The following is a 27,717-nucleotide window of genomic DNA, read 5'->3' as shown; positions in this document are numbered from 1 at the left end:
ACTTACCAAGTACTTTATGTCGGATTTTTGCTAAGTTTGGCAGAATAAATCTTTATAAAACAACTTGCTCTAGTTAAATCTATCTTTTTATTTATACTTTGGGTTGCTCCACTACCGCCTACCATGAAAGCTGGAACACCCACTAGTGGGTGGTAAGGACCAGGTTGACTACCACTGGTCTAACCTATTTTCAGATAGCCTCACAATATATTTCCTAATCTGTTTAGTAATTAGTTACTTTTACAGACAATAGTTCTCCCTTATGTGTATAGATGGATTTGTAAACTCACATGCTTGCAGGGGCCAAACTGATAATTATGGCATGAAACAGCTGAGAATAAAGCAATAGAAATTGTGGGGAACTGGAGAGATACATCCTGCCCATAGGCACGAGGTCCACAAACTTCCTATTTATAATTGTGTGTGTGTGAAATTAGACACCTCAAACAGTTGAGAACATATTCTGTCAGCACTCATATTAAAAAATATAACCTATGCTGATATTATGTACTTTTCAATCTTTAAATTATCTACAGATAAATCCTGGCACTAAACTTTGGCCTTTGAAGGATCTCTGCTTACAAGAACCAAATGATCGGCGTGCTGTACTCTTAGTTAACAGTAAACCTTCTGATGTGTGAGTCTTTGGAGGAAGGAGGGAGGCAGAGAAACAGATACTTTTTTGTTTGTCCATCATCATGTGAATATGTAAATATTCCAGTGTGGTGTCTTTCCTTTTCCCTGTGTATCCAGCACCACCATCAAAACAAATACTGATCCATAAGCTCAGAGCCTGACATAGCGAAGTCCATGGAATGACCACCACCATGGTTCTTCCTTTGACTTGATGTCACCAGTCAATTCCATGTGTATTTCAGCAGTCAGGACTTCTTACTCTTCCAGTAACATGAAGTAACTGAAGGAAGTATAAATAGATATGAGCAAATCAAAATGAATTATGTTTACAACTCTCCAAAACTGTATACAGGTGTCCAACTACTGCACAGTGTTTTATTATGTATATAATAAGAGGTAAATAGGAGAGCTGAAAACTAAAGTTTCAACATTCTTCTTTAAATGGTCACATACATCTATATAATACATTATACGTGACACATTTTATAAAAATATTTATTCTAGCTCATGGAAAGCTTTGTAATACTTCTTGTCTTAACCTCCCCTTCACACTTTTAAATTAATATGTCACTATTAAAAGTCAGCTCCAAATATGATTTTCAGGAAGAAAAGTTCATTTTGTAGGACAAAGCCAATGTTGATGAGTAAATTATTTTAATTTGTTCATAATTTCAAATACATAAAATTTTAGTTCTCCACCTCCATCTACGGAAGACAAATGCTCTGACACTGGTTATGGGCGAAGTATTTCTTCTTCATCGTCTTTAAGAAGAGCAAGTAAAGAAAAGACAAGGTAAAAAAGTAATCTTTTACCTAAACTCAATTCATTCTTTTTTTAATTTGGGAATAAAAAATAATTTTTAGATATTATATTTTTGCAACCATTCTTAGACTCTTCTTATGGTAGTAAAATTTCATAATTGGTTTTCTAAATTGCTGTGCAAAAATCTCTGGAAAAAGAGCCAGGAAGCACAGTTAGACGTTCAGTCTGCTGTAAACCCACAGTGAGATTGTGAGCACATGACGCAGTGTCTGTGAGCAAGCTTAGCCTCCTTATCTGTACGTGAAGTGATGCCTGGTGCCCTGCTTTGTAATGGTGAATGGAATCAAAGTATGTAAAGGAAGGGAAAATGCCATATACATTATAAACTGCCTTACAAATGTAATGTATCATTATTTTCCATATGATTGAAATTAGTTGTGGTTTTTTTCAAATGACAAGAAAAAATAGTTATTATTTTAGTGCTGGATTTGGATCTCCCACAGAAGATAAATCAGAACCTGCTTCTGGACGAAGTACTGCTCTTAGCAAAAGCGCCATTAAAGAAAAAGGAGCAAGGTAAGAAATGTGGTGTTTATTCTTCTCCTCATTGTAATCAGGCCAAGTTTTGATTACCCGGCAAAGTTGGTGAAAGGGAGGAGTGGATTTTTAATAGGAAGCTTTTCCTACAAAATCAGTATGTTGAACTAAGCAGGATTCATGAAATGTAATTAAAATGTACTTTTTTATTGATTGATTTTATGAGTGGAGTGGCAGTAACAAGAAGTATTAATTCATAGTTACCTTACTCTAGCTATTCATTGGTTGCTTCTCATATGTGCCTTGACTGGGCAAGCCCAGGGTTTTGAACCAGTGACCTCAGTGTTCCAGGTTGACACTGTCCACTGTGCCACCACAGGCCAGGCAAGTTAACTTTATTTTTGTCTCTTTTTGTCTCTAAAACCTACCCAGAGGAATTTCTTCTGCCTCTGGGTGAGAACTTAGGCCACTTTGATCATTTTTTTTTTATTTATTTTTTAATGGGGTGACATCAATAAATCAGGATACATATATTCAAAGATAACAAGTCCAGGTTATCTTGTCGTTCAATTATGTTGCATACCCACCACCCAAAGTCAGATTGTCCTCTGTCACCTTCTATCTTGTTTTCTTTGTGCCCCTCCCCACCCCCTATCCCTCTCCCATTCCCCCCTCTCCCCCGTAACCACCACACTCTTATCAATGTCTCTTAGTTTCACTATTATGTCCCACCTACATATGGAATAATACAGTTCCTGTTTTTTTCTGATTTACTTATTTCGCTTCGTATCATGTTATCAAGATCCCACCATTTTGCTGTAAATGTTCCGATGTCATCATTTCTTATGGCTGAGTAGTATTCCATAGTGTATATGTGCCACATCTTCTTTATCCAGTCATCTATTGATGGGCTTTTTGGTTGTTTCCATGTCCTGGCCACTGTGAACAATGCTGCAATAAACATGGGGCTGCATGTGTCTTTACGTATCAATGTTTCTGAGTTTTGGGGATATATACCCAGTAGAGGGATTGCTGGGTCATAAGGTAGTTCTATTTTCAGTTTTTTGAGGAACCACCATACTTTCTTCCATAATGGTTGTACTACTTTACATTCCCACCAACAGTGTATGAGGGTTCCTTTTTCTCCACAGCCTCTCCAACATTTGCTATTACCTGACTTGCTAATAACAGCTAATCGAACAGGTGTGAGGTGGTATCTCATTGCCGTTTTGATTTGCATTTCTCTAATAGCTAAAGAAGATGAGCATCTTTTCATATATCTGTTGGCCATTTGTATTTCTTCCTGGGAGAAATGTCTATTCATATCCTCTTCCCATTTTTTTATTGGATTGTTTGTTTGTTTGTTGTTGAGTTTTATGAGTTCTTTGTATATTTTGGATATTAGGCCCTTATCTGAGCTGTTGTTTGAAAATATCATTTCCCATTTAGTTGGCTTTCTGTTTATTTTGTTATCAGTTTCTCTTGCTGAGCAAAAACTTCTTAGTCTGATGTAGTCCCATTCATTAATTTTTGCCTTCACTTCTCTTGCCATTGGAGTCAAATTCATAAAATGCTCTTTAAAACCCAGGTCCATGAGTTGAGTACCTATGTCTTCTTCTATGTACTTAATTGTTTCAGGTCTTATGTTTAGATCTTTGATCCATTTTGAGTTAATTTTTGTACAGGGGGAGAGACTGTAGTCCAGTTTCATTCTTTTGCATGTGGCTTTCCAGTTTTCCCAGCACCATTTATTGAAGAGGCTTTCTTTTCTCCATTGTGTGTTCTTGGCCCCTTTATCAAAAATTATTTGACTATATATATGTGGTTTTATTTCTGGACTTTCTATTCTGTTCCATTGGTCTGAGTGTCTATTTTTCTGCCAATACCATGCTGTTTTGATTGTCGTAGCCCTATAATATAGTTTGAAGTCAGGTATTGTTATGCCCCCAGCTTCATTCTTTTTCTTTAGGATTGCTTTGGCTATTTGGGGTCTTTTATAGTTCCATATAAATCTGATGATTTTTTGCTCTATTTCTTTAAAAAATGTCATTGGAAGTTTGATGAGAATTGCATTAAATTTGTATATTGCTTTGGGTAATATAGCCATCTTGACTATATTTATTCTTCCTAGCCAAGAACAAGGTATATTCTTCCATCTCATTATATCTTTTTTGATTTCCCTTAACAATGGTTTATAGTTTTCATTATATAAGTCCTTTACATTCTTTGTTATGTTTATTCCTAAGTATTTTATTTTTTTTTGTTGCAATCGTGAAGGGGATTATTCTTTTGAGTTCCTTCTCAGTTGTTTCATTGTTGGCATATAGAAAGGCTATTGACTTCTGTATGTTAATTTTGTATCCTGCGACCTTACTGTATTGGCTTATTGTTTCTAGTAGTCTTTTTGTGAATTCTTTGGGGTTTTCGATGTATAGGATCATATCATCTGCAAAAAGTGATACCTTTACTTCTTCTTTTCCGATATGGATGCCTTTTATTTCTTTGTCTTGTCTGATTGCTGTGGCGAGAACCTCTAGTACCACATTAAATAAGAGTGGAGAGAGTGGACAACCCTGTCTTGTTCCTGATTTAAGGGGGAAAGCCTTCAGTTTAGTGCCATTTAATATGATGTTAGCTGATGGTTTATCATATATGGCCTTTATCATGTTGAGATATTTTCCTTCTATACCCATCTTGTTGAGAGTCTTAAACATAAAATTGTGTTGTATTTTATCGAAAGCCTTTTCTGCGTCTATTGATAAGATCATGTGGTTTTTGTTCTTTGTTTTGTTGATATGGTGTATTACGTTAACCGTTTTACGTATGTTGAACCATCCTTGAGATTCTGGGATGAATCCCACTTGATCATGATGTATTATTTTTTTAATATGTTGTTGTATTCGATTTGCTAGTATTTTGTTTAGTATTTTAGCATCTGTATTCATTAGAGATATTGGTCTGTAGTTTTTTTTGTGTGTGCCATCCTTGCCTGGTTTTGGTATGAGGGTTATGTTGGCCTCATAAAATGTGTTTGGAAGTATTGCTTCTTCTTCAATTTTTTGGAAGACTTTGAGTAGAATAGGAACCAAGTCTTCTTTGAATGTTTGATAAAATTTGCTGGTATAGCCGTCAGGGCCTGGACTTTTATTTTTGGGGAGGTTTTTAATGGTTTTTTCTATTTCTTCTCTACTGATAGGTCTGTTTAGGCTTTCTGCTTCTTCTTGACTCAATCTAGGAAGGTTGTATTTTTCTAGGAATTTATCCATTTCTTCTAGGTTGTTGAATTTAGTGGTATAAAGTTTTTCATAGTATTCTACAATAATTCTTTGTATATCTGCGGTGTCCGTGGTGATTTCTCCTCTTTCATTTTGGATTTTGTTTATATGAGTTCTTTCTCTTTTTTCCTTGGTAAGTCTTGCCAAGGGTTTGTCAATTTTGTTGATCTTTTCAAAGAACCAGCTCCTTGTTCTATTAATTTTTTCTATAGTTTTTCTGTTCTCTAATTCATTTATTTCTGCTCTGATTTTTATTATCTCCTTTCTTCGGCTGGTTTTGGGTTGTCTTTGTTCTTCTTTTTCTAGTTCCTTAAGGTGGGAAGTTAAGTGGTTCACTTGGGCTCTCTCTTGTTTGTTCATATATGCCTGAAGCGATATGAACTTCCCTCTTATCACTGCTTTTGCTGCATCCCATAGATTCTGATATGTCGTATTGTCATTTTCATTAGTCTGTATATATCTTTTGATCTCTGCACCTATTTCTTCTTTGACCCATTCATTTTTTAAAAGTATGTTGTTTAGTTTGCACATTTTTGTGGGATTTTTTTCTTCTTTTTTGCAGTTGAATTCTAGTTTCAAGGCTTTATGATCAGAAAATATGCTTGGTACAACTTCAATTTTTCTGAATTTGCTGATGTTGTTTTTGTGGCCCAACATATGGTCAATTCTTGAGAATGATCCATGTACACTGGAGAAAAATGTATACTCAGTCACTTTGGGATGAAATGTCCTGTAGATGTCTATCATATCCAGGTGCTCTAGTGTTTTGTTTAAGGCCACTATGTCTTTGTTGATTCTCTGTTTGGATGACCGATCTAGAGCCGTCAGCGGTGTATTGAGGTCTCCAAGTATGATTGTATTTTTGTCAGTTTTTGTTTTAAGATCAATAAGTAGCTGTCTTATATATTTTGGTGCTCCTTGGTTTGGTGCATATATATTAAGAATTGTTATGTCTTCTTGATTCAGTGTCCCCTTAGCCATTATGAAATGGCCATTTTTGTCTCTGAGTACTTTTCCTGTCTTGTAGTCAGCATTATCAGATATGAGTATTGCTACACCTGCTTTTTTTTGGATGTTATTTGCTTGGAGTATTGTTTTCCAGCCTTTCACTTTGAATTTGTTTTTATCCTTGTTACTTAGATGAGTTTCCTGTAGGCAGCATACAGTTGGATTTTCTTTTTTAATCCATTCTGCTACTCTGTGCCTTTTTATTGGTGAGTTTAATCCGTTTACATTTAGTGTAATTATTGATACTTGTGAGTTCCCTATTGCCATTTTATATCTTGCTTTCTGTTAGTTTTGTGTCTTGTTTGATCCTTCTCTTTCGTTTTTCTATCTTTTGTTTTTATTTGGTTGTATTCCATACATCTTTCCTCTGTTGCTATCTTTTTTATCTCATGTGCTTCTGTGGTGGTTTTTTCAATGGTGGTTACCTTTGAGTAATGAAAAGGGTCCTTACCCTGTTCATTGTAGCGAACTATTTTGTGAGTACTTTTGCACTCCATCGTCCTTTGCTACTGTTAATCTCCATCTTCTCCCCCTCTTTCTTTTTGTTGTTGTCACAGTTTAAATTTGGTTTTATTGTGTTCTTCTTGGAGCTTTTACTTGTGGCTCTGTTTTTTTTTTTGTTCTTTGTATCTGATTGGAGAACCCCCTTTAGTAATTCCTGGAGTGGGGGTTTTCTGATGATAAATTCCCTCATCTTTTCTGTATCTGTGAATGATTTTATTTCTCCTTTGTATTTGAAGGATAGCTTTGATGGGTATAGTATTCGTGGCTGAAAGTTCCTCTCTTTCAGGACTTTACATATTGGGGTCCACTCTCTTCTAGCTTGTAGAGTTTCTGCTGAGAAATCTGATGATAATCTAATGGGTCTTCCTTTATATGTTGTATTCTTCTTTTCCCTGGCTGCCTTGAGAATTTTTTCTTTGCTGTTGGTTTGTGTCAATTTCATTATGATATGCCTTGGAGTAGGGTTGTTGGGGTTAAGAAAACTTGGAGTTCTGTTTGTTTCTTGAACTTGAGGCTTTAGTTCTTTCCACAGGCTTGGGAAGTTCTCATCTATTATTTGTTTGAGTATGTTCTCCATTCCATTTTCTCTCCCTTCTCCCTCTGATATACCTATTACTCTTATGTTATTCTTTTTGATGGAGTCAGATAATTCTTGTAGGCCTATCTCATTTTTTTTAATTTTTGAGTCTCTTTCTTCTTCTCTCTGTTGTGCCTCAAGTTGCTTGTCTTCTATTTCACTAATCCTCTCTTCTATCTGACCTATTCTATTAGCTAAGCTTGTTACTTCGTTTTTCAGCTCGTGAATTGAGTTTTTCATCTCTGTTTGATTTGTTTTTATAGTTTCAATTTCCTTGGACATATATTCTTTGTGTTCATTGAGTTGTTTTCTGAGCTCCCTAAATTGCCTTTCTGTGTTTTCTTGTATATCTCAGAGGATTTTTAGGATTTCTATCTTGAATTTTCTGTCATTTAGTTCCAAGGTTTCCAATATATTAAATTTTTTCTCCATAGATTTTTCCTCATCTAGCTGTGTTACCTCTCTTTCTTTTGTATCCATGATATTCGATTTTCTCTTCCTTAATGGCATCTGAGGGTGGTTTTGTTGATAGTATTAATGAGATTTAATAAAGAATAAAAAGTTAAAAAATAAAAATAAAAAAATAAAAAATCGAAAAGAGTTGTTTTTTTTTAAAAAAATTAATAATGAAATAAAGAAAAATAAAATAAAATAAAAATTTTTTAAAAAAGGAAATTATTCCCCCCCCTCCTTTTTTCCTCTCCTCTCCTCTCCCCTCTTGAGAAAATCTTGTGGTGGACTGTGAATTATAACAAACAATGCCTGTGATGGAGGGCCTGAATTGGGGAAAAGTAATGAAGGGGCAAAAAAAAAAAAAAAAAGAAAAAAAAAAGAAAAAAGAAAAAAAAAGAGCGTATGGACCCACAAAAAGCAAATAAGGAAAAAATTTGGGTCAAGAATAAAATGATTTGCTTTTAGGTGTTGGTTGTCTAAGAGTTATAATGAGAGGAATAAGAGGAAAACGGAAAAATGGGGGGACAAATTAAAAAATTACTATTGTATTTAGTGGAACAAGAACTAGATAATATGGAGAGCCAGGGATGGGAGCACTGCTAGTGAGTTAAAAAGGTGAAGTAAAAAACCCCCAAAATGCCACAAACATAGGTTTGAGTCCCAGATAAGATAATTTGTTTGTTATTGAGGTTTGAATGAGAGGAGATGTAAAGGAGAAAGGAAGAAACTAATATAGAGGGAGAAAAGAAAGAGAGAGAGAGAGAAAAAAAAGAGGGAACCACTAAAAGAAGAAAAAAGAAAGGAGAGAGAGAGAGAGAGAGAGTTAAGGGTTTTGGAGTGCAACCCTCATAGAGAGAAAGGAAGAGAAGAGAAAAGATAATGGGAGATATAACACTTATGGGTAGTGTAGTTCAAGGAGAGGAGAGAGTAAGACCGGTAGAGAGTTAATCGGCCAAATTGGAGGAGGAAGAAAAGTATCAAGAATGAAGATAAGAGCCTGACCAGGCGGTGGCGCAGTGGATAGAGCGTCGGACTGGGATGCTGAAGACCCAGGTTCGAGACCCCAAGGTTGTCAGCTTGAGCGTGGGCTATTCTGGTTTGAGCAAAAAGCTCACCAGCTTGGACCCAAGGTTGCTGGCTCCAGCAAGGGGTTACTCGGTCTGCTGAAGGTCTGTGGTCAAGGCACATATGAGAAAGCAATCAATGAACAACTAAGGTGTCGCCATGCGCAATGAGAAACTGATGATTGACTGCTTCTCATCTCTCCGTTTCTGTCTGTCTGTCCCTGTCTATCCCTCTCTCTGACTCTCTCTCTGTCTCTGTAAAAAAAAAAAAAAAAAAAAACTAAAAAAAAAAAAAAAAAAAAAAAAAAAGAATGAAGATAAGAGAAACAAAAGAACAAATATAATAAAATGGGATAGGTTATAAAGTCTGCAGATTATTCTTGATTTTGAGAGGTTATCTTCTTGCTTTTTCTTTTCTCTCCCTCTTCCTGGTCGGTGACTCTGTACCCCGGGTTCTGCCCCTTTGGCATGCTCAGGTAGAGGTTTGCAGTTGATAAGTCTCTATGGCAATGTCATGTATTGTGCTTTAGTCTCGTTGGCAGTCGAAGCTCATTAGCATTTATAGGCTCTGACAGTGAGAGAGTCCGTGTTCCTGGAGCCTTTCTCCTAGTCTTTCCTTCCTCAATTAGTAGCCTGATAATCCAGCTATGGGGTTGCTGCTGCCTCTGCCTGGATAGTAAGAGGCTCAAAGAGCTGGCAACTCCCCACTCTATTTCCACTCAGCACAGGGCTCTGGGTAAGGCTCAGTCAGTCAGAGCTGCTAGCATAATCAGGCGGGCTTTCCGCCCACTCAAAGACCTCTGGCTCTGCCACTCTGTCCGGTAACACAAGCGGGCGCCCACTTCCGGGACGCTTGGAGGAACCTCTCACTCACTGTCTGCGACCAGGATATCCGGCCAGCAGTCTCACGCTCTGGGTGAAACCCCCAACCGCAGGGAAAAGTTGCAGCGTTGGAATTGAGTCTCGCTCCATCCCCGTGCGCGGCTTTTGCAAGGCGCTGGGGCAGCTTGAGATTCCGCTTTGGCCCACACAAAGGCCCCTGACTCTGCCCCTCTGTGCGATAACATGGGCGCGCACTGCCGAGGCACTTGGAGGAATCGCTCACTCCTTATCTGCGCGCGCAAACCAGGATATGAGGCCGGCCGCGTTTCCCTCTGAGTGAAACACCCTCCAGCACGGGAAATCTCCACCGTTGGAATTAGTTCTCACTCCCTCCCGTGCGTGGCTTTCCCAGGGCGCTGGGGCTGCCCAGAGACTCTACCCTCGGCCCACAGAAAGGCCTCTGACCCTGCCTCTCCGTGGGGCAACACGGGCACCCACTCTCGGGGCCTAGGAAGAAATTCTCGCCCACTAACTGCGCACCGACCAGGAGACCGGGTAAAATGGCCACTCCGCTTGTCTTTCTTTGTTTGGGTTTTGCGCGAGTGTTAGCTTGTATTGCCCGGGTTGCCACAGGATCAGATTTTCCTCGGCTTGGATCTCCGTGCCACAGCCTGGTTCGGCCATTTGTGCCGTGGCGACCTGGATCTATTCACCCCCTTTGCCCGCCTCAGTTTCTATATTCACAGTTACCAGAGAAAGCTGCCCTGTTTAGGTTAGTGAGGAAGGCGGAGCATTTCTTACTCCCTATTTCCTTCGGGGTTTGGTTATATATTTAGCCAATTTTTCACTCAATCATACCTTTGGGTGTATTGCGAAGCATCTGGAAGCTCCAAGTATAGGTTTTTCTGTTTCTGGTTGAAGATCTTGTTGAGTTTTGGGGGAGATTTATCGGTATCGCTTCCTACCCCGCCATTACTCTGACGTCATCCCCACTTTGATCATTATTAAGCCCTACAGTCACTTTAATTAAAAAATGACAATGGAAACAGTCTCTAGTTTATTATTTTAAAATCCTGTGTAGTAATCAACATAAAATGAACTTTGATGTCGTCTTGCAGGCTGCCTCTTCCCTGCTTCATTCATCCGTGCCCCACCCACCTCACTCACTGAAATCTCTGACCTTTCAGGCAGCTGCAGGAGGGAGACGAGGGAAGCAGGACCAACTCCTTGTTTGGTTGAATCATGTCTAATGTGGTTCGTGCATATTTATAGGCCTGGCATATTTTAACGTACTTTCTACTTGTTTACATATTATTAGATATATTATTTCTCTTGTGAGCACTCTCCTGGACTCTTTAGAAAACCATCCTGCCCACTCCATAACCCTTTAATTACTATTGACGTAAGCCCTTCAGAACCACTGCAATATTGAAGTCTATTTGGCACTTATATGGACCATCTACTTTCTAAACTGAGACTGTCTCCTAAGGTCCCTAAGGTGAGAGCTGTGGTAGGTTCTTATCCTCAAGAGCTCAGAGCTGTTTATTTTCTGTTTCTGACTTTATTTTCCATTGTTGGCCTCTGTTGCTCATCGTTCTGCTCTCTGCTTCTAAGCTGCTGCTATTGTTCCAGCCCTGACGACGCCAACCATCCCCCCACCTTCCCCCTCACGTGGCCTCTGCTTCCCCTCTGCTGGGCCGAGAGCCCTGGAGGACAAGAACATGCTCAGATTTGAGTAATTCTCATTTCATTTCCAATATTTAGCACTGTGCTTAGTTGGCACACTTGTTCAAGATAGAAATCTGAGCTTTGGCAGGAAATATTTACTTTTGACAAGGTCCACACTTATAAATGATCCCTCTTGAGCAAGTAGCTTACCTTTTTCTTGCCTGAGTTCCCTCATCAGTAAAATGGTAAAGGTCAATACTAGTAATCATCTTGCTAGGTTCCAGGAATTGTTCCAGTGTGGGAAACATAGCAGTGAACAAGAATTTCTGCCCCCATAGAACTTGGCTAGCAGAGAGACAGACAACAAACAAAATAAACCGCACAGTCTATGTATCCCCCTAAGCCCAGCATAAATCATGTCTTCACCTGGTACAATCCTCCCTTATCATCTTATTGGAATAGACTGGGTGGACATACAACATCTGATGGAACAGATTTCTTTTGACATTGAACTCCTTGAATTTCTTATTTTTATCACTCAAATGGACTTCATTGAATATACCTGGTATTGTGATTATTTTTCACATACCAAAATCTTCCTACCTAAAATAAAAACCCAAGTGGGTTGGATTCATGACTCATATTTCTCCCTCCAGCCTTGTCCTATAGCGTATGTATTCGCCTAGCTGATGATATAAAAAAGAAGCAAGTGATTAAACTTTGAAAATGTCAGCACACAGTTTTAGGCCAGACAACTCTCTCTACTCACAAACCTCCCTACTCATTCTCCCGTGACAAGAGAAAATGCCCTTCTTGTTTAGATCCATACAGTGGATCTCTGCATTATGAGGTAGTTTTGCTAAAGTTCTGCAGGAAAGGTAAAAGTTCTGTTATATTTCATCAGAAATTGGTGTTAGTTTTCTGAGGATTAATTTTATAGGAGTTAATTTTGTAATTTCCAAGCACTTGCTTTTCTATTTATTTAGAAATGAAGTTCATGTAGGTATTGAAGTCCTTGTTAACACAACTTGGCAGACTTCGTGGGAAAGAAGTCCACATGAAATACTTATATTTGTAGCAGCAGGAAAGTACCGTTCAGGCGTTCCGGTAAATTAACTATTCCTAATCACTGAATAAGACATCTCTCCCTGGTGTGCTTGGCTCAGTGTACTGGGGAGCACCTTCTCCATGCCAAATCTTCTTACTTCCGGCAGCACACTCAGTGGGAAATAGATCTCTTTGTTTTACAGGCAGCCCTGTGAAATCACAGGGTCCCGCTCTCCAATCTTATAAATTTATCCCGTAATTTTAGAAAGCGGTTAATCCTATCTATGCTTTCTACCATTCTAATTGACCTACCTAGTGTTGCTTCCTAATTTAAAAAAATCTTACTATGCATATGAATATATTTATCTGTTTTACAGAAAAGGGGAGGGTTAAAATGATACAGCTGGGAAATATTAATTTTTGCCTAAAATCACACAACCCAATGATTTTATTCAGGTTCCCCCAGTTTTACTTCCAGCGTGTGTGTATGTGTGGTTAGTTCTATACAATTTAATCACATCTGTAAATCCATGTATCTATGACTACAATTAAGATAATGAACAGTTCTGTCATCACAACGATCTTTGATGTCTAATTGCTTTAGCACCATTTGTTGAAAAGGCTATACTTCTTCCATTGAATTGCTTTTGTACCTTTGTCAAAAATCAGTTGAGCATGTTAGTGGCTCTCTTTCTAGGTCCTCTGTTCCGTTGCTCTAATCTGCGTGTCTGTTTCTCTGCCAGTGTCGCTCTGTCGGGATTACTGTGGCTGTAGAGTAAGCTTTGATAACAAGTAAGGGTATCCTTCCCATTTCATTCTTTTTTGTCAGGATGGAGTTAGCTAGGACCTGTGCCTTCCTGTATAAATTTTAGAATAAGATTTTTTTTATGTCTACAAAAAAACCCCCACTCTGCTTAGATTTTGATAGGCCAAGTTTGCTCCAATGGAGCCTTGGCGTGGGAGGGGAAGAGAGAGAGAGAGAGAGAGAAAGGAGAGGGGATGGGTGGAGAAACAGATGGGCGCTTCTCCTGTGTGCTCTGGCTGGGAATTGAACCTGGAACTTCTACACGCCGGGCCGACGCTCTACTGCTGAGCCAACCAGCCAGGGCTCACAATTGATTTTTGTATGTTGATTTTATAGCTTGAAACCTTGATAAACTCATTTATTACTTCTAGGAGTTTTGGGGGGTTCTTTCTGTAGATCTCTTAGGATTTTCTAAACAGACTAATCTAATTGTGTCATCTGCTTTGTCTTCAGTTTTTGACAGTTTGCTTTTGATGTGTCTGGGAGTGACATTTACTAAAATTCTTAACTATATAAATTTATGTCTTTAACCAAGTTGAGGAAGCCATCTCAGTCCTAATTATTCATTCTTTTCTGTACTTCATCTTTCTCCTCTTCTTCTGGTATTTGGTAACAATATTTGATAACACCAATATTATTATTTTTTTATTGCACAGGTCCCTAAGAGTCTGTCAATTGTTTTTTCAATGTTTTGTTCTTTGTGTTATTCAGATTGGATAGTTTTTGTTGATCTAGGTTGAAGTTTATAGATTTTTTATTCTGTTATCTCTAGTCTATTAAACCCATTCAGAAAGTTTTATTTTTCTAAGTTTCAGTATTGTATTTTCAACTCCAAAATTTTGTTCTTATATCTCATATTGCATTCTAAGACTTTTTAACTCTCCATTCATTTCAGAGTGTTGGTTACTAATTGCAGCATTTTCCCTCTGTCATCTTGGCATTGATGTCTATTGATTATCTTTTCTCATTAGTTGAAGTTTTCCTGGTTCTTTGTATGCTGAGTAATTAGATTTTAATATCATGCTATGAGTCCTACAGTTCTTATTTATGGGTCTTATGTACATTCTAAAGAGAATATTCTTTTGTGCGTGTATGTGTGTGTGTGTTTTAGCAGGTAATTGACCAGTGCTTTTAGTCTTCAAGTTCCAACCAGTGCTCTGTGAGTTGTTTTGCTGTCAGTCCTGTTTTCAGAGGTTTTGCGATGCTGTTTGGATCAGTCCTGTATGTGCCAGCTAGTGTCCAGTAAGGAATTGGGTGTTGGTCTATTCCATAGTTCCATCCTGGGGTCAGAACCAAGCACAGATAGCTTGGGAGTACACCTAGCAATCCATAAACAAATTTATATGGCTGCTTTCTTGGGTTTCCTTCCTCTCCATGATCTCCTTTGTCTTTTCTGGTTCATTGGGCTTCCCTTTTGGTCCTCAACCAAAAACTTTACTTACTCTTCCCTGATATACTCTTGCCATGACTACATCCATATCTGCAGCCAAACAGCAGGAGGACTGAGTGAGTATAAAGCAGTTTTAGGTTCTTAGGGACCCCGATGACACAATTGCCACCACTGTCACAGGATTCCTTAGGGTCTGGAGCACAACAAAATGGAGAAAAATAAGAAAACCCAGGACTATCCTCACTCTCTCCTATTTCTCACATAGGCTTTCCGTGAGCTCTCACTGTCTGTGCTGATGGCCGCTTCCAGGTGTGAGGCTGTGTTTAGTTCAACTTGTGGAAGAGTGGACAAAAATAAAACGCTAAACTCACCACAGCTCAGTCATGATTCAGTCTCTTCTCTGATCTTTCTGCTACTAATTACTTTTTAGAGTCTTCAGACAGCGATTGCAAGGATCCTCTCCAGGTCTGATATCTTACTCAGTGGGAGACGGGGTCAAGTATGCTTACTTAGTGCTGCCTGGAAAGAGAACCCGTGCCATGGCTTTTGTTCAGTACCTTAGTTAGAATCGGCAATATGTCAATACTGGTTCCAAGAACATTTGAGAACCTAGTTAGTTAAAGAATATTAGAAAAAGATTGCCATGTTGTAAAAAAAACCATCCTGTATGATATTAACCATCCTATAGAACAATAAACTGTAACCTTTGGAAGTATCTTTCCCACTGGACAGAAATAATTTGTATCTTTACTAAACAAGAATCTATATGATAACTAGCAACTTCTCTGAGTCTAGAACTTCTATTTTTTATTTTTTTATGCATGTATCTGTAATTTTACCTATCTATATATCAAGAAAATTGGTGGACAACATTACTTATTGAGGCTGTTCTAAGTCTGGAACTTTTAATTAATAGTAATTTTTTATCAAACACTATCTTTACTGTTTACTAAGTGCATTCCATTTTTCCTAAGTACAGAACTAAGTACATCTCAAGGGGGTGGAGGGAGGCGAAAGCGGGCAGAGGGGCGACAGGGCAGGAGGAGACTGCGGGCGATGGCGCCCACTGCGGTACGCAGGTGCTGTTTCATTGAGCTGCACACTTGAAACCTGTATGGTTTTATTAACCCATGTTACCTCAATAAATTTAATTTAAGAAAACCCTAAGTCTGTTTCCCCAAATAAACATTCAGTGAGTCTTTGCCCCTGCATGACATCCTTGTTATATTTTGCTTTTTTTGTATGTTTTGGATAATTTTTCTTAAAAATTGTGATCCAGATTCTTCCTTCAGAGGTGTCAATGGAAGCAAGAGATGATATGAAAGCAGTGTAGACTCCCTGAGAAGGTGACCTATTTTTTTCCAATTCAATAAATATTTATTACATACTTACGATAGGCCAGACATCTTGCTACACAAATATGCAGAAGACCAATAGATGATATTCATAATATATGTCAATCATGTAGTGTTTGTTCTCTTCAAAATTAATCTCTGCTGCAAAACATAGAAGCGCCAAAATTCTGCATTGTCATTGAAAATTTGACGATGGTATGGCCTGGTCATTGAAGTTATAAACAGTGTATTTCTGGGATATTCTTCAGAGGACCTCAGAGCACAATTTGTGCCTATTCATTCTGTGATTTTGATTGCTGCTCTTTACTCTTAAAGGAAAAGCAGAGGGAAAAAAGAAGAGGAAAAACTGAAGGAGGAGGAGGAGGTTACAGCAGCACCAAAGTGGACTGGAGAAGGAAACCTCGATAAAGAATGGTACCCTCCCCCCGATCCCGACTTCTGCGTCTATGTGTATGAAGTGACCAAGTCAGTACTTCCCATAACCAGTATAAAAGAACAAATTGAGGCTCTTGCAAAGTAAGTTGTCAATAGACACATGTACATTTTTAATTTCTGGAAAAAAAATTTAATTTTAGTGGTTTGCAATTTTAGCCAATTTTCAGACAACTACACTGTAACAAAACTGAAGCAGAAACAATGAATTGAAAACAAATTCTCACTTTCTATTTTAGATCAGATTTCTGCCATAAATCAGAATGAGGAGCTGGAAATTGCGTAAAGAAAGATGCTTGTATAGATGCCAACTATGCTTTACTAAATATATATATATATATTAAAAAAATAAGAACAAGCAAAAAATACATGTCATTTTCTCCAGTTAAACTATGAAAAGCTCTTTCAATGTGATCCTGAAGAAGTTATAAATGAATCAAAAGTTTCAAAAACCATTTCTTGGGTATCTGGGGAACTCACAATTTAAAGAAATTCTATTGTGAATTATTTGTAAACTCTCAAGTCATTTTCTAACCCAAATAACTATCCCCTGTTTTATGTTACATGTTTTACACTGCTCTAAAGCAGGAGCGCGAGTATTCTGAAATGTCTGGGTGGGCTCAGCGCTCTGTATGTGCCAGTGAAGTTACCTTCTCAGAGTTGAGTCAGGTTTCACTCGGAGAAGCTGAGAACTTCCCTTGGTGGCTGTAAGGGATTAGGAACCAGGAGAGATGGAGGATAGCCTTGCTGATTGACACCAGCCAGTAGGGGAGCAACAGCTGTGGTCTACAGGGGAGCTCGTATCTACTCCAAATAGAAGTGAGCTGCAGCCATCCAACCCGGGTGTGACAACTGCAAGAAGCACAGCTGCCGGATCATTGACTTCTCATCAGCCAGAACTAGAAAAGAGTGTGTTTGGCTACTGAAGGTTTTCCTGATGTCCTTGAGAAGTGATGACTCAAGCAGAACTCGAATTTAGCTCATTTCAACATTTGTCACATTTCTTCATGCTTTATTCCTTATCAGAAATACTTTTTATCATTCTAAATAATTGATTTTTTTATCTGCATCCACTGCAAGCCAGAGACACAGAGATTTGTCCCTGGCCTTTGGCTGCTAGCTTGCATCACAGTACACCTGGCCAGGGGACTGCAGGTCGGTTTACTAGCTTTCTCTCCAGTTTTTCTCCTGTTTTTCACCAGTGCTCTTTGCTCAGTGCTTCATAAATAAGGGGAAGGTCTTTCTTTAAAATATGCAGTTCTGCCTTCACTCCAAGATATAGCCTAAGTCTATGGAGGATTTTTGCAGGTGCATTTACTGACTTCTTCAGCAGGAGCTTGATAGTAACAGACCCCCCAGGCAGGATCCCCTCCCCCACCCACCCGGCCCCTCCCCGTTACTTGGTTCCTTCTGCCTCTTCCTCTCTAACTTCAGTGTTATGTAAATGTCATGTTTTTCTCTAAATTATAAAAACCAAACTTTAAAAGAAAAACATTATAAAACTTGAAAATATCTTGGGGATCTAATGGGAAATTTCTGTGTGTTTGTCTTGTTTCTCACTTTAAATTTCTTGAAAGAAGAAACAAATGTTAGTACAATGCCCTGGATTTCATATTGAAACATTTACAAATACTCTTCAAGAGTAGTATAAAATTTTAAAACTGTATTGATAGAAATTTAGTGGTACTGGTTTGTATCTTGCTGTAAATATTGGAAAAATTAGCATTCATTTCTTTCCATGTGTTGAATAAAATTGTTGGAATTTTAGTATATATATGATACGTACTTTGAATACTGTAAGCATAACGTTCACCTAGTTATGGTAAGTACATTTTTAAAAATAAAGCAAATTATAACATCAGAAGGAATACAGTTTCTATACATAGAATTACACAGATAGCTGCACTCAAATTGTCCAAAGGGAGATATTAAAGTTAATTGATTTGGTCTCTATGTAATTGACACAGGTATGTGGCAGAAAAAATGGGCGGTAAAATTTCAAAAGAGAAATTGCAGGATTTCAGCTGGGAGCTTCATATAAGTGAACTAAAATTTCAACTTAAGTCCAATGTTATACCAATTGGACAGATCAAAAAAGGAACCTTCTACCATCGAGCTTTGCTTTTCAAGGTATTTAAGATGTTTGCCTCATTTGCCATTAGGTTAAAATGTTTTCTCTTTATCATAATGGAGCCAGCTGCTAATATTTATTTAACTATATAATATTAACCCTATCATTTATATTTGCTTATACACTGCTCACAAAAATTAAGGGTATTTCAAAATGAGTATGAAGCAATTAAAAAAAAGTACTTGATTTTTTTCTATTAAACAAGAACATCAGAAAAGCAAATGACAAGTCAAAGAATGTTGTGCGATTATGCAAATAATATGCAAACTCAATTATCGTGATTAAGTAGCAAGTGACATATCGGTGGGGTGAACAGAAGCATGTCAAACTGGACCAGAGTGCCACACATTGACTGCTCAGTAGGGTGTATGGTCACCCAAGACTGCCAAAACACACTGACAGCCATGGGGCAGGACAGGGTCAGACTGTCCAGCAGTTCCTGTGGGATCCTATGCCACTCTAGCTCCAGGGCAACCTCCAGCTCACGAAGTGTTGTTGGAGGCACTGGACGGTTTGCCAGACGTCTTCCCAGTGTATCCCAGCACGTTCAATGGGATTCAGGTCTGGAGAATGTGAAGGCCATTCCATGCGTTCAATTCCTGCCTCCTGAAGCATGTTGTTGATGAGATGCACACATTATCGTCCATGAAAAGAAAATTGTTTCCAACGGCTCCAGCATAGGGTACCACTAGGGTGCAGGACCTCATCTCTATATCTGACAGCAGTCAGCGATCCGTTTCTGATGTGGTCGGTACGACCATCAGTGCTGATGCCAGCCCACACCATGATTCCACCACCACCAAAGGAGTCCCTTTGTCTCATGAAACATGGATTCTCCCCTGTTCCTCATTCGCACCAGGTCAGGACCCAATGATTATTAGGCTGCAGACTGAACCTGTGAAGAGGACAGTTGACCACTCATCACGGGTCCAACGACAATGCTCTTCAGCCCACCCTCTGTGGGTTCTACAGTGTTCAGCAGATAACAGAATGCCTACCACTGGTCACCGGACCTGCAGTCCAACACAATGGAGCCAATTTCATATGGTCTGGGTGCATATCCGTCATCTAGTGGCAGCAAGAAACTGTCCCCACAGTTCTGTTGCATTGCTGCACTTGTTCCTTCTTGCCAATAAGGTCAAGTATCAGTCATCTCTTGCTGTTGTGGCAGATGGGTGACCCTGCCCTCGTCTTCTTCGTACTGTGCCAGTCTCTTCAAAGCGATTCCACAGTCTGCTAATCACACTTTGGAATGTTCCAAGTGCTGTTGCCACTGTCGTCTGTGTTTGACCAGCTTCAAGACGTCCTATGGCTCTCCAGGCTTTGCATTCGGCAAATCGTGTTGCATGGGCCTTGCAAGGGCTGGAAATGGCAGGATGTGCACTTTCAAGATCAGGGAACATGCAGATACTCTGGTACTTTCAGCCTTTTGTATAGTGCATTTTCACCAATGAAATAAAAGTTGGTTTTGCATCTCATTTGCATAATCAAACAACTTTCTTTGACTTGTCATTTGCTTTTCTGATGTTTCTGTTTAATAAAAAAATCAAATGCTTCTTTTTTATCACATTTTCATTTTGAAATATCCCCTAATTTTTGTGAGCAGTATGTTTGAGCTATATATGCCTGCATACACACATACACAATGATACATATATATTCTGTTCACAGACTCGTAAAAGCCTATTCACTCAACATTTACCATACAGCAACTGTGTGCCTCTTCTAGGGTCTTGGGATAATATAGAGATATAAAGTGACAGTCCCTGTATACAAAGCACTTAAGCCAGACTTGTGGGTTCTAAGGTGATGTCAGGGAAAGTTTCAGGAGAGAAAATGATATATTAGAGGGACATAGAATTTCAACAGGTAAGGAAGGAAGATAAGAGTATTCTAAACAAAGAAATGTTTTATACAAAATAACAGGTTTGAGTCACTGAGCCATTTGGGTAATGTAGAACAGTTTTTCTGGATAAAGAAAGTGAAAGGGTTGGATGAGGCTAAAAGGCCAGATCATAAAGCACCATGTGAGTAGCCACTGAAAGCTGTTAAGGAGAAATGAATGAATGGGTAACATGATTTTCAAAGACCATTCAGGTAACAGAACAGGGAATGGATTAGAGCAGGGGCAAGGCTAGAGATAGGGAACCAGTTGGAAGCTTTCTGGAGCAAGAAGAATGAGTGACCTATACTGAAGCCATAGTTGAAGATGTGAAAGAGGAGGCACATTTAGAGGGGGATTAGAGAGAAGATCGAAAGGAGTTGGTGACTACCTAGGTGTGATGTGAGAGATCACAGAAGAACAAAATAATTTCTAGGTTCTAGTCCAGGCAGCTGGTAATGATGGCATTATTCATTACAGTAGGGGGTAATAGAGATAGGTCAGGTTTAAGAGAGGGAGTGATCTTTGTTTTTCTCCATTGTATCCAGTGTCTGTCGTATACTAAGAGTTTAGAAAGTGGTTTCTAAACTATAGACTGAATGTAAAGAATTTGTATCCTCTCCTAAATGCCTGTAAACCCACTGCATCCACATGGACCTTGCCTCTAGTTTTTAGCTAATTCTGTTTATAATCCAGACAGCAGTCTTTCCTAATTCTTTGGCTTCTTGTTCTATCAGTTCTTCTCCTGTCTTTAAGCTCTTTCTCTCTTAGGTGTTTCTCCATTAAAACCTAAAATTAACTCTGTAATATTTAAATAAATATATTTTATTTTCTCATATCCACAACCACCATGACAGCTCCTATTATGGTACCACCATCATTTTGAGCTATGTGCCAGGTACTTGACAAATATAGTTGTGAAGAGTCTCAAAAATGCCAAAGGTGGAGTGACTCTTTGTTTTAGAGATAAGAAAACAGTATTTAGAGAAGAAATTTATGTAAGATCAACTAGAGGTACAGCTGGAATTTGAACCCTTTCCTGTCTGAATCAAAACCTATCCTAATACTTCTCTCCATAGACAATTCTCATTCTTGGTCAAAATTCTGAGTGTTCTCAACTCCTCGTCCCTCCTTGGCATACCTCTCATTTTCTTCTCAACTCCCTACAGTCTGGCTTTTGCTCCCTCTCAATAAGGGTTATTACAGTAGTCTATTGTCTGCTTACTTAATATATCAAAAGAATTTGTCATCAATTATTCTTTCTTTGACACCATTCTCTTCAGTAACTTGTCCTCTCTTACCACTTCATCTCAGTCTCCCCTAGAGACCTGTTTTCCTCCACCCTTCCCTTAAATGTTGGGGATCTGCAAGGTTCTGATGCCAGCTCTTTTCTTTTCTCTCTTTATTTACTTCACAGGGTGAGGTCACCCTCTCCTGTGGTCTTAAATACCACCTACATGCCTAAAGTTTCCAGACCCTTTCCTTGTCCCACAAACTTCTCCTGATTCCAGATCTGTGTATCTTTTTACACTCTAGCTTGATGCACTTAAGTGTATCGTAGGCACTGTATTAGTCTGCTTGGGCTTCTATAACAGAATACCATAGATGGGGTACCTTCAATAAACATTCATTTCTCATAGTTCTGTAGGCTGAGAAATCCAAGATCAAGGTGTCTGGAGATTCGATGTCTGGGAAGAGCCCACTTCCTGTTTGCTTCAGCTGTTTTCTTATTGTATAATCATTTGGCAGAGAGAGAGAGAGAGAGAATATATGTTGGTCTCTTTATCTTCTAATAAGGGCACCAATCCCATTATAGGAGCTTTACCCTCATGATCTCATCCTAACCTAATTACCTTCAAAAGGCCCTATTTTCAAATACCATCACACTGGGGGTTGGGACTTTAACGTTTGCATTTGGTGGGGGAACACAAATATTCAGTCTCTAACATTATGTCACACTGAATATTTTACCCTCACACCTCAGGTAAGTCATATAATTAATTACCCAGGCCTTGACCATGGCTAAAATCCTGAATATCAATTGAACTCACTGGTAAAGTCTCTTATCCTTCTACCCCTCCTAAATCTTTTATTCCTCCTACGTATATTCTCTGTAACTTCCATTTTCTTCCAGTTTTCTGGCTCTTTTTTGGTTTTACTTGTCCCCTCAAGAGCCTAGATGAACTGTTCACAGACTTCATAATTTGCTCACTACTTTCCCTCATTTTTACCCTCCCCCCCCCCCCGCCATCCTTTCACACCTTTGCCTGAGCCCACCAATCTGATTGCCTGTCCTTCCACTAATAGCACTCAGGCTTAAGAAAATGACAGCGGGGGCATCACAGCCAGTTCGGGGTGTTCAGTGTGTGTGGACATGCCAGTAGCCCGGCCACCCTTTTCCAGCTCCTGGTCATAATTCCTCCTATTTTCCTTAGCAGCTGTCCTCCACACCTGACCTTCCTTCTAAGCCTTTTCATTTCTACCTCTTCCTCATAGCACATGACCTTGGTTCTCATTCACAAAGAAAATAGAGTTTCAAATTCATCTCAGCTGTAAGCAGTATTATTCTAAGGATAAGAACTAAGACTCTTGAGACAGATTCTTTGGCTGTCACATTAGGTCACAACCCACTGTGACCTTGGGAAAATTATCTGACCTCAGTTTTACTCCTATAAAATGGCAAATTCAATACCAGTATCATACGGTTGTTTTAATGCTTTAAAGTGCCTTGACATGGAGTAAGAGATCAGGAAAAGTTATTTTGGAACAGCTAAGGTAATGACATGTTTATTTTTGTCTCTTTACCACTAGACTATGAGTGTAAAGTGATTCTAGTACCAATTCCAATATGGGAGGGAGGTGTTCTGCACATGGAAGCAATTCTCCAACAACAGCTCCGTGTGCCACAGGTCAACTCAATGCTGACACTGTCCACCTGGAGACAGCATCAGACCCCTCAGGATAGATGTTCAGCTTACAGGACTGCTCCCTACTCGACTCAGATGCCAGTCACAAGCCAAGGTTATCACCAGTGTTTCTGACTGGCTAGCTAGAGATTGGAGGTTCCAACAACCCCATCCTTGGGTTCAGTTAACTTGCAAGAGCTGCTCACAAAACTCAGGAAAACATTTGACTTACTGGATCACCAGTTTGTTATAAAAGAGCATAGCACAGGGTAAGGTATGGGGGTTGGGTGTGGAGCTCCCATGCCCTCCTCCGGAAGGCCACTCAAGTCTCTACCTGCTCACCAACACAGAGGCCTCCAGAGCCCTGTCCTTTTGGGGTTTGGGAGGCTTCGTTACATAGGCATGGTTGATTCAATCATTGGCCAACAACTGATTCAACTTCCAGCCCCGCTTCTTTCCTCAGAGGCAGGGGAGGGAGTAGGACCACAGGTTCCAAACCTCTGATCAAGTGGCTGACTCTCTGGGCAGCCAGTCCTGCCCATCCTCAGACGCCAGAAGTCACCTTATTATCCTAACAAAGACACCCTGGTGGCTTTTAGCACTTAGGAAATTCCAAGGGTTTTAGGAGCTCTGTGCCAGAAACCCAGATGAAGACCAAAATATATTTTTTATTAGAAATCCCAGTGTCACAGAGTGCTGCACATTCAGGCCAATCACATTAATAAATGAACATAGAGATTACTGAAACAAGTCTTGCCTTCCAGCACTGGGAACATTTATGGAGTACTCACTTTGTGTCTGCATTCACGGCTCTAAGCGCTGGGCATGAATTCATTCTCTTCGTCTCTATAACCACCCTGTGAGGAGGATGTTTGGACTGTTCTCATTTCACAGATGAAGAACTTGAAGTGCACAGAGGCCTAGGCCCTTGCTTGATCGAGGTGACAACAACTTGAGCTGCAATTCAAACCCAGAAGGTCTGAACCAGTTCTCTTATCCACTATATTGTGGCTAAGAAGTTTCCAGAGTATTTGAAGTGTAATTTTTAAATACCTCAACATCAAGAGAGATTGAAGAGAAAACTCCCCCCAAACATAAGCAAGCCCTGAGGAGGTGGCAGCAGGGCCCACCACTCAGCACTCTCCTCCCGCTCCACAGTATCTGTCTACCTGCATCATACAGAATCAATTGGCTTGAAACAGGTCCCTACCCATCGGGTCCCTGCATTCAGTCCCATGGTGTTTCACACCCAGAGCGGCTTTCCTGGGAGCATGGAAAGATTGATAGATGCACTAGCGCTGAAAGCCTGTGGAATAGCTTTCCTCCAATGACATTATCAATCTTGTGCTGATACAACGCACTGTAAGTGCCTGAAAAATGTCACTTCCTAGCAGGACCTGCACAGAGACTTTAAATCTACAGGATCTTGAGGAACAAGGGGACTTAAACATGTTTCATTGGCTCCTAGCACAATATCCCACTTTTTTTCCAGCCTCCTTTCTAAGCATTTCTTTGCAAAGAGTTAAATATTTCACCTTCAACCAAGGTGTGTCTTACGACTAAGGATTTTCCTCCACCCTTGTCCCTCCTCACTCTTGGTTGATCTTGTGTTTTCTCTCACAGGCTCTGGCTGATAAAATTGGCATCGGCTGCTCTCTGGTTCGAGGGGAGTATGGCAGAGCTTGGAATGAAGTTAAGCTGATGAATGAATCTCAAAAGGGAGGGATTTGGGGTCTCTCTCCTCCTGAAGTATACATTGTTGACCTCATGTGCCATCCAGGTGAACTGATGAAGCTGAAAAGTAAAGAAGCAGATCTTTACAGATTTCTCTAAACTGTCAAAGACACACAAAAGAGTTTCAAACAAGACATGTATTCTATACACTTTCTATGAAGTTCACCATTAATTGTATTTCTTTAAATAAAAGTATTAGAAAGCTTCTCTCTCTGCTGAAATGAGGAAACATGGATTGACATGGCTGTGCTTCTGGCCTACATTTTGTCTGATTAGATCATTTATACTTACTGTCCCTCAGAAAAGCTTAGTATTGTCACAATTGATCCACCCACTGTTTCCTAAGGACCACCTGAAACACAGCTGCTGGTCCTGGGCAATCGTGTGGCTTTATCACTGTCATTCTTCATGCCCTGCACCTGTCAGGAGCACTTGGTTAAATAAATTCAATGGTTTTCAATGTCTTCAGTCATCTTCTTCACTTGCATAGAGCAAGATTGTTTATAGTTTGATAATTTATAGATTTATTCTAGTATTACAAATTTCTTTCTAAAATTTTTTGTTCACATTTTTAAAACTTGTTAAGAACACTGTTTAATATACATCACTAAACTATAAATATTTCTGAAAAGTGTTTCATAAGTTGTGTTTGTCCTATCTATATTGACTTGGAAATATTGATACACCTTCAGTGAAAAACAATTCTGTCTTGCTTTTACACATTTTAATTCTGGGAGACAAAAATATTATTTTAAATGTATAAAACTTAAAAATTCTTCTTTTCTGGGAAAACTTTGAAATATAAAAGTAGAATCAATCTTTTATGACGAATTGTGTTTTCAGTATTAAGCACAAAAGGAGCAAACACATTTTAAATGGTAAAAGAGAAAAGTAAAATTGGCCTTGTGAAGTATTTATTTCCTAGTCAGGCTTTTAAAGTTGCCCTGGCTGGTTCACTCAGTTGGTTCAGAGCATTGTTCCAAAATGACAAGGTTGTGAGTTCAATCCCCAGTCAGGGCACACACGGGACACAAACAATGAATGCACGACTGAGCGAAACAACAAACGAATGCTTCCCTTACCCACCCCTTTTTCTCTCTTCCTCCCTCTGTCTCTCTAAAAATTAATAAATAAATTTTAAAAATAATAATTCTCAGCCCTGGCTGGATAGCTCAGTTGGTTGGAGCATTGTCCTGGAGCACGGAGGTTGCTGGTCCGAGTCCCAGTCAGGGCACACACAGGAGCAGCTCGATGATCCTGTCTCTCTCTCTACCTCCCTCTCTCTCTCAAAGGAAAAAAACACCAAAAACTAAAGTTTACCTATGTAATCATTTTACTAGAAGGGTTTTAAAAGTGTGTTTGATTTTAGAAAGTAAAGCCAAGATTATTCTGAATGGACAAATCTGTAATTTCAAAGAATGTATAATATTTTATTTCAAAATAAAGTTCTGAATATCAAATAGTGTGGTAATTATATTTATCATGGAATATCAGAAACTAGAGCAGGATTAGAAGATATAAACTCATCTAAGCACTTTCAAGTCTGTTTTGATCCAGAAGCATTTAAAGTGGATTACAAAGATATAAAAGAGGTAACAAAATAAAAATAAATGGAAAGCAGACATAGGGGTAGGAAAGAAAATTCAACAAGACCAGAAAGCTGTTTCAGGGCTGGTACATACCTCACTGGCCGAGTGGCCTGTGTAGGGTAACGAGCCGTATTTGCTGGCTGGCTTTATGCCTTAAATTAACTGACCATAACGACAACAACAAGATTTGTATTATTTTTTATTTTTATTTGGATTCTTTTGAAAGTAGTCTTGCAGTAAAGAAAATCACTCCCATCCATTGCGAAACTACTTCCAAACTTGTGTAAGAGGCAGTGAAACTGCAGAAACACGCACTGTCTTGGGGTTTATGTCTGAAATCATCCCACATGTGCATGTGTCCGGCTCCCCGTCACCAACACCTTGCCCTCCTGTGGGATGTAACATGGTACCTGCTCTGTCATGACAGGACAGAGCATTACTTCCATGGTGTGATGATTTTGTACTGATGCTTGACCCAACTTGTCTGTGATCCAAATGACTCATCTTACCTATTTACCTTCTAAAGCACTATTAGTGTATGTGTGCTTAAAACTACCTAGGTTCTTGTAACTTGCTAACAATGCATAAGACTCCACATTGGCTAAGATCTTTGCATCAACCAAAACATGCAAAAGAGCAGGCTGTTGTTTTTAAATGTCCCAGTGATCAGCAATTACTGTGGGTCTATAGCTGACCCTTGAACAGCACGGGGGTTAGGGGTGCTGGCCTCCTGTGCAGTTGAAAATCTGTGTACAACTTTTGACTCCTCCAGAACTTAAGTACTAATAGCCTACTCTTGACAAGCCTTACTGATAACATACACAGTCAATAATGAATATTTTATATGTTATATATATTCTATATAGTGTTCTTATAATAAAGTTAGCTGGAGAAAAGAAAATGTTAAGAAAATAATAAGGAATAGAAAATACATTTACAGTACTTATTGAAAAACATTCAGGTAAAAATGAACCCACGCAGTTCATACCCAGGTTGTCCCAAGTCAACTGTCTTTCAGTCACCTGAAAAATGTTCTGATCTCAGACCAGTAAGCTATGAGCCATCAATATCCTCTTGCAGCTCATAGGTATCAGCCCCCAATCCTGCCCACAGTCCAGCTCTGATTATCTTGAGAAAGT

At 39.2% G+C, this 27,717-nt stretch overlaps 1 protein-coding gene across 4 annotated transcripts in view; it reads left to right on the top strand.

The window, feature by feature from the left end:
* Nucleotides 1-26,366, top strand: part of ARMC3 (armadillo repeat containing 3) — a 110,717-nt gene extending 84,351 nt beyond the window's left edge. For 2 of the 4 annotated variants that reach the window (XM_066279573.1, XM_066279572.1), the window contains exons 14-19: nt 537-637; nt 1,328-1,429; nt 1,859-1,975; nt 16,220-16,420; nt 18,304-18,466; nt 24,879-26,366. In XM_066279573.1, coding sequence (XP_066135670.1) covers nt 537-637; nt 1,328-1,429; nt 1,859-1,975; nt 16,220-16,420; nt 18,304-18,466; nt 24,879-25,088 — 894 coding nt within the window. In that variant the 3' untranslated portion in view covers nt 25,089-26,366. The remainder of the gene's footprint in view (nt 1-536; nt 638-1,327; nt 1,430-1,858; nt 1,976-16,219; nt 16,421-18,303; nt 18,467-24,878) is intronic. The other 2 variants (XM_066279574.1, XM_066279575.1) reach the window with 2 other exon arrangements.
* The last annotated feature ends 1,351 nt before the right edge of the window (nt 26,367-27,717 follow it).

This window comes from Saccopteryx bilineata, chromosome 5 (genome assembly GCF_036850765.1).
Source record: "Saccopteryx bilineata isolate mSacBil1 chromosome 5, mSacBil1_pri_phased_curated, whole genome shotgun sequence".
In the NCBI taxonomy this organism is placed as follows: domain Eukaryota; kingdom Metazoa; phylum Chordata; class Mammalia; order Chiroptera; family Emballonuridae; genus Saccopteryx; species Saccopteryx bilineata.
This window is presented reverse-complemented; position numbering and strand designations above follow the sequence as displayed.